Genomic DNA, 15,942 nt, shown 5'->3' with positions numbered 1-15,942 from the left:
TGTTTGAGTGTATTTTTTTCGCGAAAAACGTCATTTTGTTTGAGTGTATTTTTTTCGCGAAAAAGGCACAATTGCACCAAAATACTGACTAAGAAATTTAACTTTTTATGGTCAGGTCAAAACTCAGTTTAGAATCAATACTTATGCTTGGTGATTTGGTGTCCAAAACTTTAAAATCTGTCTTAGATTTCCACCTTGCATATAAGCCCACTGATCAGTATGTTAGATGTTCATATAAGCGTCACTGGAGTTGCAATACTCGCCATTATTTTGCTGCTGGTTCTTATTGGTCTTCTCTTTTACTTGTATCCTGTGAGTATGTTTTGTTTATATCTTGCATGTTAGCCATCAGTTTAGTTACTTTATATTATTTTTAGGGTTCAACAAGGCTTACAACTATTCCTGGACCTGATGCTTCAGATGCAAAGTAAGAATAATTTTCCTGGACATTTGCTTTGTTGCATTCATTTAAAGTTCGTTGTTGGGAGTTTTATCCTGCTGAAAGCATAATTTTGACTTTTGCAAATCTTTGTACTCTCAACTTGTAGAAGCAATCAAATTAAGATTAGGACTTCTTCGAATGCAAGATGACCAGATTTTTTTTTCAAATTTTTTTCCAGATTTTTTTCAAGTTGTAGCTTTTGTTATGGTATCATTAGTTTGAGATTAGGTTTATCTTTTATCTGCAGGGAAGGTAACCTGAGTGACCTTGAAAGGTCAGGCTCCTTACACGAATATTTACGAGAGCTTCACTGTGAATTCGGAGATGTGGTCGCGTTTCGACTGGGACCCAAACTTGTTGTGTCGACTTGCGACTTAAAGCACTTTGCACCCAGATCACAAGTATTTGAAATACCAGGTAAGTGAAATAATAAATGTTTTTGCAATTTTCTCGAGAACCCATGTATTGTTTAGTGTCCTTAACTGTTTTACAAAACCTTTCCATCATGACAATGTGATGAAGTGACAATGCAAATGAATTTGACTTGGCTTTGCATGTCATTATTATTTTACTCAAAGTGGAACATACATATGGATTATTGTTCTACATATCAGAGCTCCATGATTCTAATAGTTTTAATGCAGCAAACAGTATTTATTCACTATCATCTAACAATACACTATTGAGCAATGGAAGGTTTTAAAGTGTGCCACAAAATTCAGTTTAAAGAGCACAACTATTATCTCTTGTTGTATAGCCCAATGCCAAAGTGATGTGGAGCATGACAACCTAAAACCCCATTTTAATCTTATACTATTTGATAGCAGTTGATTAATTGTTTTTGTTGCAAAGGTTTTTTGTTTGACGATTGGAAACTTCTCGTCGGTGATCAGAGTTTTTTGTTTGCAACTGGATTAAATGTTTTCAAAAGGAGGGATTTTTTGGAATATAAAGTGAAATCTGTGGCAAGAGAAGAACATGCCAAAACCTTTAGATCAGTAAGTTTTCTTTATTTTTGCATATCATTTTAACTACCAGTTACTTTAGGCTTCAACTTTATTCTGGTAATGTTATTATCAAAACAGACTTGTTCATTTTTTGAAGTTAAAAGAAACCTGATTCACATGAGTTACATTTTCACAATTGGCATCGGGTAACAGTTTAGTCAGTTTCATTACATAAATTATGATTGCACAACAGAGCTCAAATCAGGCCGGTTTTAAAATGCCACTTGCAATGTGTGCTTAGTAATGTTAAATTCTTGAACAGGGGTCGCCAATCTTATGAACGCCGCAATCATTTTACTTGTTGTGTCAAAATGGTAATACCTTTGTATGCCAACACTTTTATGTGTAATAATTAAAGTAATTCGTAAGCACACAAGAAAATTCAGTGTAAAAACCACTAAATCTGTCACTATATTTTATTTGTTTGATAAAAAACAAATGCATTTCGCTATAAAAAGCATCATCAGTGTCTAAAAACAAAATAAAAAGCGGGTTAAAAGCAAAAAATGCAAAAAACACACATCCCCAGACCAACCGCAAAAAACCTTTCCTCTGTCTTACAGGACTGCAAATGCAGACCGGCAGGTATGGCGCTACGTTGTAAGCACAACGATATAAAGAATGTTTACTTTTTGGGTAAAATTCAATTTTCAGATTCAGATAAGTTAGGGTGGGAATTCTTTATGATACTATCCTAACTAGTGTGCTTTATTCTTTAGTTGTCTAAAGAACTTGTCCAAAAGTGGGTGAAACTGCCTGAAGGAGAGCACATTCCCTTGACTCAGCACATGCGAGGTTTAGCAATGAAAGGAGTCTGCTCCATGATGTTCGGTGATCACTTCAGTAGCAACGAGCAAATTATCAAACTGCATAAAACATGGGAGTTGGTAAGTCCACACCAAAATCTATTTGTGAAAAAATATTACTTTTTAACTTTAGTTATCTCTCGATGCAATAATAGCTGTTTTTTTTGAAAAAACATTGGACTGCATAAACATGTTATTAGGGTGTGGTATCCATTTTTTCATATAGGTTTGTCATCATTAGGTCAATGAACACAATCTTTAGGACTTCATAAAGACTCACTTACAAATTTTGAAAGAACACTGCAAACAGTTAATATGAACATACATACATAACTGGGATCAGCCCTGGAGCATCTATGCCAGGGGTGCACAACCTGCGGCTGTACGGCGGCATGCGGCCAAATAAATAAGTTTGTGTGGCCAGGAATATGTTTGTTAAAATATATGTATTGGCAGCATGACGTAAATAAAACTCTTTTGCTAAATATTTTGATTTTCAAACTGCTCTAAAAAGATTTTGTGAGACTGTAAAGAGTATTACCAGCTTAGTAGCCCTATACATTAGACTTTTTATACGCTTATTGTGTGCAAACAATGTTAAAAACAGGCACCACTTGTGTCACAATATAGATTGTGACTTCATAAATAGCTAAGAGTGGTCGTCATACTGTTCAGCTCAATCTGTGCATCACGTTAGAAATTAATCTGGGCTTTTTGGTCCCCATTAGGTGGTTTATATATGTGAGAAAAAACTATTTTTCACATAAGCAATTTTAAAACAAAATCTAGAAGGTAGTTGGTGGCCGCTTGTAAAATAATGTCCTGCAATTCGGTCGTCAGAGCAAAAAGGTTGTACACCCTTGATCTATGCAGACCAGCAATCAAATCAAAATCACAGTATGCCAGGCCCTAATAAAGGCATGATACTGAATCAAGCCGCTCCCAAGCATTGGCAAGGCACAGGCTTGAAAAATCTAACCTATGAGGGATTCGAACCCATGATTGAAGTCTTTTCCTGAACTCGTCTATTAACTTAACTACACAGGCTCAGTGGTGAACCCGCCGAAAGGCGAATCACAGTCACAATGTAATTTAAAACTTGTACATTGCAAGCATAAAGCTTTTCTCCAGTGGTATTTGTAAACATTTTACCATGTCTATCTGTTTAACCACCTGCTTTCCCAAGTTTTTGTATCTCTCACTTACCTTTTAATGTTCTATGTTAAATTTGCTCCCATAATCAAGCAATGCTACAAAGCATAACATTTTAACTAAATTTAATATCTATTTAAATTTTCAGTGCTGGACTGAGGTTTTGGCAATTAGCAAAAAAGAACCAACGAAAGAAAGTAAAGAAATCAAGAAAGGTAGTAAAAGTAATATTGTTGCAGAGTTTTAGGAACATATTACATCATGCTTAACAATTTTCATTCTTATGTCTTCATATTTGCTAAATATCCACATCGTTTGGTGTGTTCTCTTCCTTACGACTCTTGAAACTATGTGGCTTGAAGGTTTTTTTCCTGTCAAACCCCACCCTTTTTCCTAACACGGGTGGTTAGATTCGAGGGCCCCCTCAACTGGTTCTACTAACGTCCCCACAGTCATGTACAATGTGCCAAACTCACTTTCTTAAGAGCCCCAGTCACATAGCGCCTTTTAATACGGTGTAGCTGCAGCTCATTTAATCATGATCCACTAATTGTGCTATCCACAAAGGACTTGGGAACTGCCATGTTGCATTATTACAAAGCTTATATAGACAAAGCCTGCTTTTCGTATTTACTTCATTCTAATCCAATGTTGTGAAGTAAATAAAATCCATTCTTTATTGTAAGCCATATGTGGTTCAGAAATAAGTTTATGTAATGTATGCAGGCAAAATAATATTAAATGTGAATAACACAAAACACAAGTGGTGAAAAAAACAGCATGATATTAAAAAGTGTGCCTATACATATGCCAACCAACAAGCAATCTGAAACAAGCGTTTTCTAGCTTAAACTAGTTGCGGCAACCATTGAAAAACAACAGTAAAAGGCCATAGTATGGTTTTTATTCCTTTAAAATACTTAAATCAGTCTGTGTTTTTTGTTTGCAATGTTACACAGACTATAAATTTAAGTTCTAAGCAAAAACAAAAACTGTTTTCCAGCTGTGAAAGAACTGAGAGAAATTTTTCAAGATGCAATCGACTCTCAATGGAAGAAACAAAAAAGGTCATCTTCCCTAAGCATCATCGATGGTCTGCTTGCTGCGTCAAATGACATTCTCAGCGAAGAACAAATGCTCGCTGATGTTATCACAAGCTTTTCCATTGGAATCCAAATCACTACGGCAGGTGTGTGAAACATTTAAGCACAAGTATTTGTTATTATCAACAAAAATTTTTGCTCTTCTAGCAGTTTATCATAAAGTAACCGACAGAGTATTGTTCTTCTAGCAGTTTTATCAAAAGGAAAATACATTTTAGTGTACCGACGAGTATTGTTCAGTTTTTAATATAAATAACCGACGTTTCACGTCCCATAGAAGATGTTTTTCATTAGGATTATGGCATATCTTGCAAGACAAATTTCTAATATGGCGACTTTTGCATCAAAGCACACAAAAACAGCGATAACTAATATGTGCAGCTACAAACTGACACCAACAGAGTGAAAAAACATAGTTAAATGGTGTAAAAGTGACCAATAATTTATCTACATTAGAATCTCTTTTAACAATCATTGTGTTGGTGCATAAATGGATGTTCCAGGACTGCTGGAAGAGCATTGCTTGTTTGTTTATTATTATGCCTGGCAGGACCAGCTCAATCGTTTTATTGTTTCATTCAAGACACCCTCATTTTGGTAACAACACCCTACAAATTACAAACATATTTTCAGTTGGCACAAACCTATGTTAACAATTGCTGCTTTCCTGCAGTTTACATACAAAGTAACCAATGTTTTGTTTGATGATTTGTTTAAGAAGTGTTTAGACTTTAATACATAGTCCAGTTAGATAAAGGCTTTGAATTTGACAATCTAGAACAAATGTTGCTCACTGTTTATATAGTTAATCTTCATTTTTTTTATCCTCCCAAAAAGCAGAGCAATAAATTTTTGTTGCCCTTTATGGTTTCATCAAGTTAAAATTTTTTTGAAAAGGCTAAAGCGACCTTGGTTAAATAGGTGTTGTCTTTTTATTAGGGGTGGTCCGATAATACTGTACTGTCGTCAATATCCTATTCCATGTGCGGTAACATTAGTCATCCAATACTTAGGCGTATCTGACCAAATAATGACACTTTCATACACAAGTAACCATTCTTTCGCCTGTCCTTTGGGTATCAGGCCAACTTTATTTTTTATAACAACAGCTGTTGTTTTATTTTTAGTGTTATCCTGGATGATGTATTTTATTGCAACAAACGAAAAGACACAGAAAAAACTGCAACAAAATCTTTCTGATGTAAAATCACTGGATTTGATGCCAGACACAATTTTTGACAACAGGTCAGTTTCTAACCTTAACAAGTTTTCCTTAACTACATCATCACATTGTCTTTATTGTTTCTGTCTTCAATGATCAATACATTGATGATTAATACATTGATTAATTGTCACTACACATGTCATGAAGTCAATTGTGGTACTGGATAATGCAGATTTAAATGTTTTCTGATCTGCAGGTTTATGAAAGCTGTACTGAAAGAATCTGTTCGCTGTAGCGAAATGTTTTCAATGGTTGCCCGGCAACAAGACATGGACACTACAATTGATGAGCATGTAGTTGAAAAAAATGTGAGCTACTTGTATTAAATTGAACAAAAAAAAGATTTTGTCAGCAATGCATTGTGTCAATCTTTGTTTAATACAATTGTAAAGTTTTTGCCTTTCATTAGTTGAATGTGGTATCTTCTTTATTGTCATAGTGTTTTAACGGAAATTAACGCAAAATGCTTGACTGAAAAGAATTCTCTCAATGAGCAACAGCAAATTTGACATGACTCATTATATTTTTGTATCAGAAAACAGAACTTCTTCATTTTTTAGACTCCAGTTATTGAAGCAGTTTCTGTTGCAATGAAGCTTGAAAAATTATGGACCAGTCCTTGTCTGTAAGTTGTTTGCCATTAATACACACATAGCAGGGGTGCCATGAGCCCGCTTAGCTGACCCTAAGGCTGCTTAACCCATCTATAGCCTGCATAATCCACAGACAGTGCATGCTCTTTCGACATATAAGGTCTATAAGGTCGAAACAGTGTGCACTGTCTGCAGCTTATCATTTATTGGATCTATGCTTTTACATTGATAATGTGACACTAGCCGTCTTCATTTTGGTTTCCAAGCAGTTGTTGGCCATTGTGAGCCAGTTTTATCTGTTGTTAGCCCAGTTGTGGCATTGCACAGACTAGGTGAAGCATGGGTCTTTACTCTGTTGCTCCCAACAAACTGGAGTGGCGTTGGATGGCTACACTAGCCAATACGGCCGATCTCTCAACACCAGCCGCACTGATGAGAACCTATAGGTCGAAACAGTGTGCACTGTCTGCAGCTTATCAATTATTGGCTTATTGCATGGACAAAGTTCATTTGTTACATTATTCAGATTCTGACCATGTGGTTGTTCCAAAAAAATGCTGACAATGTCATTCTTTCTAACTCAATTTGTTAAAAACAAATTTTGTTTAGTTAGCCTTTATTTTACAATTTCTGAAGAAACTAAAAAGTCTATTACCCTTGACTTATGTGTTCTGTTGCCAACTTATAGTTTGTTGTATTTTTAGTTTTGACCCATCTCGGTATCTTCAGAAGGACACAGATTTGCCCGACCCTCTCACATTTATACCCTTTGCATTTGCTGGAAGCAGAAGACAACCACAAGAAAGGTTTGTGACAGTCTGTGAAGAGTTAAGTATTTTAAGACAATAAAAGAGTTATCCTTACATTTCAAGACTAATTTTCCATTTTCATTTTATCAGGGCGCCCCAAAATTTTTATGTTTCATGACACACCCTTGTGTAAAAACTTTTAGAAACACTGGGTTGGAGAATTTAACACAAACTGGACTTAATTCAGTTTAACAGTTGCAATTTTAATGCTTTACAGCCTCGTGTATCATCTTGCTGCCATCACTGCTGCTTCGGTGTTTTCTGATCTGAGCGTCTCATTGGCCGGAAGCGAGTCGGACTTTCTCGAACCCAGCTACGAAAGCTTTGTTGCCATGCCGACAAAGGACGAAATCTGGATTGCTGTTTCGAAACGAAGTCAGAATGTTGAATCGTTGGGAACAGGCTGAAGAGGCCATATTTTTATGGGGTCAGGATTATGTGTTAAACCTGCATAATATCTAGCTTTTCTAAACATACAAAGTAAATAACAAAAAATATTTGTTCTTTTTAAATTAAGAGCATAACTTTGCAGATTTGGTAAATTTACCTACTTTTGTTATTCCATGGTTTATACCAAAATGAAGCATAAAACATATCAAAACGTATAGAATTGATTATCAACAAGTCAGCTTATATTACGGTGGTATGTTGTTTCGATGATGTCTGTTTTTTGCTTTGAGTTTCTTTATTTCTGACTATAATGAATTTGTTGGTGCAATGATGGAGAGATTACAGAAATCAACTCTTTCTGACAGTGGTTATTAAGCACAATGCTTTCCATGAGTTAAACTTCCCCTGATATGGAGTCCTGCTGGTTGAGACAATACCAAAATATATCTACCATTGAAGTGTAATTGTTTAAAACACATTTTAGTTTTTTAGGTAAATCCTAATTATTAGTGGGTGTGTGAATCTAAAAACACTACTGTAAAGATAAATTCATAACTGGGATCAGCCCTGAAGCGTCTAGCCAGACCAGTGGTCATGGCACACTCATATATAAATCACAGAATGTCAAGCCCATTGAAGACTTAGATTTTTCTGGCCTATGTCTTGCCATGTGGGAATGCTTGGGAGACCATCCGATTCAGTATAACACCGTCAACGGGCCAGGCGTACTGTGAATACCACTGTAATTCAGTTTACAAAATGTCCTTTTACCAAATGATTTTGGAACACTGCTATCCAAGACCAAACAGTTTTGCATGGAACGCTTAATTTATTTTGTGAAACTTCGCAAAACAACATCTGCAAATTGAGTACAGTACCTTATTAGACACTGTATCAATTTTACAAGAGCGCTATGCTCGGCAAAAAAATTTACACAAAATTTGAAAAAAAATCGCTTTGTTTGTGGATGCATCAGTTGTCTGGGTGTCTTTCCATAATCATGGCGTGTCCCTGAAAACAAGTTTAATAAATACAGTATGTTTGCTACAAGTAGATCACTACAGGTGCTGGCTTCCATTATTCTTTCAGATTTAACCTTAACTGGTTTTTGAGCCGGTTTTAACTACTGGGCATACAAGCTAACAGTTTTTTGAAAACAGATGACAATCATAGTAATAGCCTAACAGGGCATAAGCAATTATAATGCCAACATGTATTGTTTAAGTTTAGGTCTTTGGAAGGTGCCACAAACTTGCAACAGATTTCGGGGACCTTGTTATCACCTAATGGTAATGACATGGCCTGTCAAGATTTTGTGTGTACCGTGTTTACTCGATTGTAGGCTACGGCTTATATTGTTTTTTACTGGCTGTTTGTGCGGCTTTAATCGGGGGTGGCTTACAATCGTGGGCAGCTTACATTTTAATTTTATACCGATATTATTTCTACACTCCAACTTTTTAATTGATTTTGGGTTTAAAATTTGTATGCGTGTACAGATTACAGATTATATACATTCTGTTGGGTACAGTTATCAACATAAGTAACAAACTTGGGAAAAGCAATATATTATGTTACAACAGAAACATGTATTATGAAACAATTGTACCTAAATTCCAGCGTGCGGCTTACAATCGAGTAAATATGGTAACAGTGGTTTGTACAAGCTGATCTAAACATTACCCAGAAAACACAAGTGTCAGAGAAGTTTAAAATATATCAAAAAGTGCCTAAATACAGACTTTTGAATCGTGAATCACCTCGCATGCCAACCTATTGCCTAGGGTTTCTGGCTCTTGTCTTACAATAATATGAAAGCCTACTTACAATTCCACCAGCAGCGCATGCAGCAAGCAATGCATATTTTCCGTCTTCTGCCTTCAATCTGTTTGCTGCCGTCGTCACCAAGCGACAGCCAGTAGCTCCGAATGGATGCCCTATGGACAAAGATCCTCCCCATAAATTGAACTTGTCCATAGGGGGCGCCCCAACCTTGAAATAGATTTTTTAATAATTTTGGCTTCTAATTTAGGAAGTGGTGGGATTCAATTTTTTGTCAGCTGGTTCTGTTCCAAAAGTCAAATTTTTCAGCCGGTTCTGTTACAAAAAGTCCATTGACAATAACCAGTAATGCTCACCGGTTCGCTGATCTTATAAAATTTTCGTAACGAGGGCATGAAAAAAACATTTTTCAAGTTAAGCCACAGAGGTTTTCTTTACATAAGTATGAACCAAACGATAAAATAAATCAGATTTTTTACAAGGACTAGACCTTGTACCCTTTATCTCAAATTGAAATCATTTGTACCTTCTTTGGTCGGTTCATGTGTTTTTGAGCAAAATAGTCAGATTCCATAGCAGTAAGATTTGCCAAAATTTGACCCTGGGGGAAAAAAACAAGATTACTAAAGAATGTCTGTAAAACAAATTTGAAACAATTTAATCAAGGTTTACCACAAAACTACAATTTCTGTTTTGTTTTACTGTTATACCATACTGTGTTTTCAACATATGGCAAGCTTTAAGGTTCACTCAGTGTCATTTTTTAGTTTTTTTCTATTTCATTTTACATGATTTAAACCAGTGGTTCTCAAACTCTGTTTTCGGGGCTGCATGCGGCTCCCAACTACTTATATTGTGGCTCGCACCAGACCTGAGAAAATCACCAAACATTGCTATTTTAGCTTTCAAAGTCATAATCTTTATAGATTTTTTCAAAGTTTCGTTTTTTTGCGGCTCCCTACACACTTAAAAGAATACCATTTGACCCCGACAATAAAAAAGTTTGAGAACCACTGATTTAACCTGTTTGATTATATTAAATTGGTTCACGGACTCAAAATAAACAAAGCACTACTTACAGCAAATGCTTCATGAAATTCAAACACGTCAATATCAGCCAATGAGAGACCGGCCTTCTCTAGGACAGTGGGTGTGGCATAGGCGGGGCCCAGAAGCAGTTGGTCTTTAGGATCTTGGGACACATATGTGTAATTCCTAATCAAATGAAAATAAGGATTAGTAATACCAGATTGAAAAGCATTTTGTTGAATGTCTGTATTTATTATTCATAGGTTGATTCAAACAATTTTAAATCAGCTATTTCGACCAAATAGAAAAATGTACTTTTTTTAATTCAAATTGTACTTGGTTGACAATTTCTAGCATTTGAATAAGAAAAACACAGAGTGTAACATAACAATGCTTATACAACACTGTTGTTATTATGATATGTTAACGAAGGCAATTTATAAGATGAATGAGAAGCAGTAACAAACATTGAAAATAGGTGTAGTGTAATACTCTTGAACAATGCCATTGACTTGTTGTTTTTCCACAAAAAAAACTTAGTAATTCGGAACACTATGTACAGATCTGTTCATAAGTTTAATGATGACAAAAACAGCCATAAAGATGTGGCCTTCATATCACTGATAGTGGCTTGAGCATTTCGTTAAACATCTGAACCATAAAACATGTTGCTTTTTATGTCTATTTGGGCCGTTATTTTCATCCGTAAACTCTGTAATGATTTAGTTACCTCAAGTAAGCCTTTGGTTTATATCCCATCTGCTTGGCTTTGCCCTCTTCCATCAAAAGAACAGCACTTGCTCCGTCGCTCTGCGTTAAAAGATAGTGTAAGTCAGATATAAACTGTGCGTATGTTGTAGCATTTTAAGTTACCAGAGACTCAGTACAGTATAAGAGTTGGAGATAAAAAGTCTGTTGTAACTATTCACTGCTTATTTAGGATATTTATATGTATATAGTTTTGCAGTTAGGTACACTATTCATAGTTTTAAAGACTCTAATTAAAAACAAGCAAGGCAATGAAATTAGAACATGACATTTCTACAGAATAGTAAAATTAAAAATGACAAACGAAATTCTCGAAATGGCATGTTTTATACAAATATTTTGGCTTGTTTGTTTTTTATTAGTTCTATAAATGATTATAGTTAGTGTGGTGCAGTATTTGTAAAGCAGTTTGTGTTATATAAGAAGGCGTGTACAGAACAAAAAAATAACTCGATTTATGTAAAGTTGTAAAACAGTTTTAACCAACCAGGAATGAAGCGTTTGCAGCCGTAATTGTTCCATGAGGTTTAATGAATGCAGGTTTGAGACGAGCCATTTTTTCCATGGGTGAAACTCTTATGCCGTTGTCCTTGGTGACTGGATTTGCAACTCCTAGTTCATAAAACATGTTAGGTATTAGAAGTTATATTCTATTATTTTCAGTATAATTGTTCAGCTGATTTGAATTGAGTGTAAGTTAAACTTACAAAGTCCAATAAATACATTTTTTATACAGATTCTTAATATCTAATGTCAAACATTGCACGACATTTTCCATCAATTTTAGCAGCTTGTTTAAGGATATAGATTTTAAAATATTGAAACCACAATCAAAATTTAGGGTGTACACATCAATAGCTCATTGTATACATTTTTTACTTGCTAAGAGATTTAAAACTTCACACAATCATGAAATATAATATTAAACACTGCACTACATTTTCCTTCAATTTTAACATTTAAGCTGTTATTTTGAAAGATGCAGTGTTCAAATATTAAACCATGTATAATGCACATATATTGTATATTTTGTACCTGGAACTTTGTACTCAATTACATCATTAAGTTTTCCTTCGTTTGTTGCATTTTGTGCGAACGTGTGCGACCTAATGGCAAATTCATCTTGTGCTTGTCGCGTAACACCGAATGCCGCAGCCAAACGGTCAGCAGAATGACCCATAACTTCATCACTTGAAAACTCAGCAATGGCTGGAAGCTAGTGCAAAAACAAAATGTTTTAAACAACTTTTCTAAATCTCACTGGATCGAGCAAGAAGTATTACCCACTAACAGTGATTTAAGCGGTTTCCCAAAATTACAAATATGGCTATTTTTTGGTATTTAAATGAAACACTTGAGGTCTCTTAAAACTACTTAGCGGTCACCCAAACCAAACCTTTTTTTGCATAATAAATCCCAAAGAGTTATCGACTGAGGAAATATTTTGGTTAATTGCAAGAAAAGCTAGGTAAGTTGAAATTGTTTTCAACCAGAATTACATTTTTCAATCGTTTTCCTACAAAAGTGGTTTTACATCACTTCAACCGCAAACAAGCTATAAAGCCTTTTGTAACTAGTTACGATGCATAGACTTAATACTGAGATCAGCCCTGAAGCGTGTATGCAGAGCAGCGATCAGTGCACAATCATATATAAGTCGTATCAAACCAGGCCCATTGAACCAAATCAAGTCGTTCTCCCAAACATTCCCTAATGGCAAGGCACAGGCTAGTAAAAATCAAGGCTGCAGTGGGATTCAAACCCATGACAGGAGCCTTTCCATGGCCTGCACTCCACCAACTGAGCTATGCAGGCTCAGCTACGCAACTTTTTGAGCCTATCAAAAAGTTGAATCACAAGCATTGTTGGCAACCAATATGTGTGAATACTTGGTGACCAGCTGATTCAGTAACGCAATCAAAAAGCATGGCATACAATAATGCCTCTTATATGTAAGTAGCATATACAGGAGGTAGTGTAAAACCCTGTACCTCAGCAAACAGCATAAGTGACACTAAGTTGATCTAAACTCAACAATTAGCAAAACAAATTTTTACCTCTGGTGTGAAATACTTGATCGGGTGGGTAAGTACAGATGCAACTTTTCCAAGTAATGCGGCAGTTGACTTGGTCTGCAAAATAGTTTGAGAGATGGTTAAGTTATAAAATCTACAGTGGTTTCCTTGAGCTTTGTGTCAAGTTATGGTGAACTATGTACAGTAAACCTTGCTTAAACCAGATTTGGTAAATCCAGATCCTCACCTAGTTTGGACAAAACTCAAAGTACAAATGATTTATAATGTGGTAAGGCTGGACCTTTGCCTAATACTGACCATTTTTGGGGGCCAATCAGGTCCGGATTAACCAAGGTTGATGGTTTTTAAATAAATTTAAGGTTTTTTCACCTTGCTTGCTTCCAGCATAAGTTTTCTCATTGTCCTGTTAAATCGAATCGGAACGTCTGACATGAAATCAACGCCACCGGCAAGTACCACGTCACATTGGCCACTGGCAATCATGTTAGCACCTTGAAAACAAATAAGGTTTTAAATCCTGTCACAACTTGAAAATGTGGTATTCATACTGAGAAGTATTTGTAAATAAAATGACATTTGTCACACAATGCTTTGGTAGTTGCTCATTGCCTATGGTTGGATAAATGTTGCAATACTTCTGATAGAATCTACACAAGGTGACACAATATTTTTTGCAAACCACAAGGACAACGTGCTGTTTTTAGAACCAGTCCTACAAGCGACTAGAAACGAGCCAACAGGCAACTGGGTTCCTGTGAGCATAAGTTTTTAGTGACCCTGACATAGATGGTGTCAGTACAACAGCAATCTGTGCCAATCTGTAAAAATCAAATGTTTAAAACTGCACCTGTTGTCATGGCTTGGTTGGATGATATGCAAGCTTGGGTCACAGTGTGAGCAGGAGTTTTATTTGAGATTCCGACACCAAGACTGGCCTCGCGAGCAATATTTGCTGTCTTGGATTCCTGAAATGAACATGTGTATGTTAACGTATGTTTTCAGAAACTTGTCATCAGAATTACAAACTAGCAAACACTAATAAATGTGACAGCACTACATAATGAATTAGGTGGCAGAATTTTGAAACACTATACACACAACTACATATATATTTATGATTACCCAATCATTTGCTATTGTTTCTAAAGGTGTGTTTGCTTCAATTATGTATTTGTTAAATATTATATCACCTGAATGACTGTTCCAACAATGACATAGTCTATGCAGTCTTTTGGCAATTGAGTTTTTTTTAACAATCCTTTGAATGCTTCCCTTTGCAAATCATGTGGCATCAGGTTTTTGTATCTGAAATGAAATGCAGATGCCAAATATACACTCAGTTCTAAAGTTTCATGGACATTTTTTTGGAGGGAATCATTTATGTCAGGGGCGTTAACCTGCAGCCTGCGGGCCCAACACGGCTGTTGATTAAAGGTTGTGCGGCCAGCAGAGACTCTTGGATTTCAAATGTACTGGCAAACAAGTCCAATTATTATATATTTTTGAGCAGATTAATGCGCCCGATGCTATTTTTCTGCGACCTGGCATTATGTGGCTAGAATCAAATGCGAATTATACTTATATTTAAGCATATATTTGGTAAGCAACAAAGTAAAATCACCTTGTGTTATATAAAGGTGTGGCGTGCAATTTAATCTTGGCAATAGTATTAGGCCACACAGTGGCAAAGGTTGCACACCCCTGGTTTATGTGACAATATTGGTTGTCAATTGTGTTAAGTATGGATTTTACCAAAATAATATAACCGGGTTAGAAAAGGATCCTATGGATCACAAAGCAATCCCAAATTTTAGCGGTAACTGACATAAACTTACTCTGTTCCTGACATGAGAAATGGAGTTCGAGCCCCTTCTACCAAAACAATGTTTTTTTGATTGGCTGATCCCAGAGTTGCTTTCTGCTTTTTTGCCACATTGTTGGTGTTTGTTACACTTAAATGGCGAACGGCAACTGTTTAAAATAAGTGGTGATATAAATAGTGGTATGATAATGCAATTCAGCTATTTTGCATCTGTGATTTTTAAGAACTACATTTTACTTCAAAGTACAAAATGGTGGGTAAACAATTACCAAGACATTTTTTTGTAAGGTCAAACATAAACTTTTCATGTGGGTATTGAATAAACCCGTTGATAAAAAAATTTCAATCATCTCTAGATGATATTTCTTATGCAAAACAATGTTGTTTAGCAAAAATAATTTTATCTTACAAATAAACATTTAAAAAGCGGTAAAAAAATCACATATAGTTGATAAAAGACAATTAAAATCTTACCAATCACAATAATTCAATATAAAACTAGCAATAAACAGATTCAGTGTTCTCAGTTCTGACAAAGAATGTGAAATACATTAAACCGGGAATCTTAAATTATTATCAAAGGTAATACCTTGTCCAAAAGCAGCAGAATGTTTAATATTGCAAAACGATTTTCCGATGTTGGCCATCATTTTTTGGAGTTAATAAATTCTAAATTAATGAAGAAAACTTAACGCACAAATTTATCTTAAAACAGAAACTAAATGTTCAAGTTTACTTTAAAACTGGTGTCGTAAAAAGTTAAAAGCCAACTAGATAATAAATCACAAATGAAAAAAAGGAATTTGATTTCCAAAGTCATTTGATCTTCGCAAGGCCAAAGTACAGTATATTGCTGCGTCATGTGAGGTCGAATTATTCGGCAGTTTTTCAAAACAAATTTTGTTTATTGTAGCAAGTTTTGCGTAGTGGTTTTTTTACGCACAAAATGAAAAAAGTAATCTAATAATTTTGTGATGG

The 15,942-nt window shown here is 35.4% G+C and overlaps 2 protein-coding genes across 2 annotated transcripts; one reads left to right on the top strand and one right to left on the bottom strand.

Annotated features, from left to right (window-relative positions):
* Positions 1-46: 46 nt before the first annotated feature.
* On the top strand, positions 47-7,884 carry LOC145228305 (cytochrome P450 20A1-like). The gene is made up of 12 exons (XM_080093324.1): positions 47-312; positions 378-427; positions 690-859; positions 1,295-1,440; positions 2,169-2,336; positions 3,556-3,622; positions 4,411-4,596; positions 5,638-5,755; positions 5,932-6,043; positions 6,296-6,360; positions 7,033-7,134; positions 7,355-7,884. The coding sequence occupies exons 1-12, from the start codon at positions 220-222 to the stop codon at positions 7,542-7,544; spliced, it is 1,467 nt and encodes a 488-aa protein (XP_079949450.1). The 5' UTR covers positions 47-219; the 3' UTR covers positions 7,545-7,884.
* Positions 7,885-8,336: 452 nt separating this feature from the next.
* LOC145228306 (trifunctional enzyme subunit beta, mitochondrial-like) lies at positions 8,337-15,728 on the bottom strand. Its single transcript, XM_080093325.1, has 13 exons — positions 15,554-15,728; positions 14,978-15,113; positions 14,333-14,447; positions 13,990-14,107; positions 13,512-13,633; positions 13,164-13,238; positions 12,142-12,322; positions 11,594-11,718; positions 11,069-11,148; positions 10,389-10,524; positions 9,836-9,910; positions 9,355-9,519; positions 8,337-8,538 (listed from the first exon to the last, which is right to left on the bottom strand). The coding sequence occupies exons 1-13, from the start codon at positions 15,612-15,614 to the stop codon at positions 8,500-8,502; spliced, it is 1,428 nt and encodes a 475-aa protein (XP_079949451.1). The 5' UTR covers positions 15,615-15,728; the 3' UTR covers positions 8,337-8,499.
* Positions 15,729-15,942: the final 214 nt, after the last annotated feature.

The sequence above is a fragment of the Phallusia mammillata genome, chromosome 5 (assembly GCF_965637545.1).
Source record: "Phallusia mammillata chromosome 5, kaPhaMamm4.hap1.1, whole genome shotgun sequence".
Classification (NCBI taxonomy): domain Eukaryota; kingdom Metazoa; phylum Chordata; class Ascidiacea; order Phlebobranchia; family Ascidiidae; genus Phallusia; species Phallusia mammillata.
This window is presented reverse-complemented; position numbering and strand designations above follow the sequence as displayed.

Excerpts from the sequence above, each read along its gene's own strand:
- LOC145228306 (XM_080093325.1), bottom strand. The coding sequence starts at position 15,614 with ATGATGGCCAACATCGGAAAATCGTTTTGCAATATTAAACATTCTGCT. Across the intron at positions 15,114-15,553 it reads TTCTGCTGCTTTTGGACAAG|TTGCCGTTCGCCATTTAAGT; the intron begins GTATTACCTTTG and ends TATTTTAAACAG. Across the intron at positions 9,520-9,835 it reads ACATGAACCGACCAAAGAAG|GTTGGGGCGCCCCCTATGGA; the intron begins GTACAAATGATT and ends ATCTATTTCAAG.
- LOC145228305 (XM_080093324.1), top strand. The coding sequence starts at position 220 with ATGTTAGATGTTCATATAAGCGTCACTGGAGTTGCAATACTCGCCATT. Across the intron at positions 1,441-2,168 it reads ATGCCAAAACCTTTAGATCA|TTGTCTAAAGAACTTGTCCA; the intron begins GTAAGTTTTCTT and ends TTTATTCTTTAG. Across the intron at positions 7,135-7,354 it reads AGAAGACAACCACAAGAAAG|CCTCGTGTATCATCTTGCTG; the intron begins GTTTGTGACAGT and ends AATGCTTTACAG.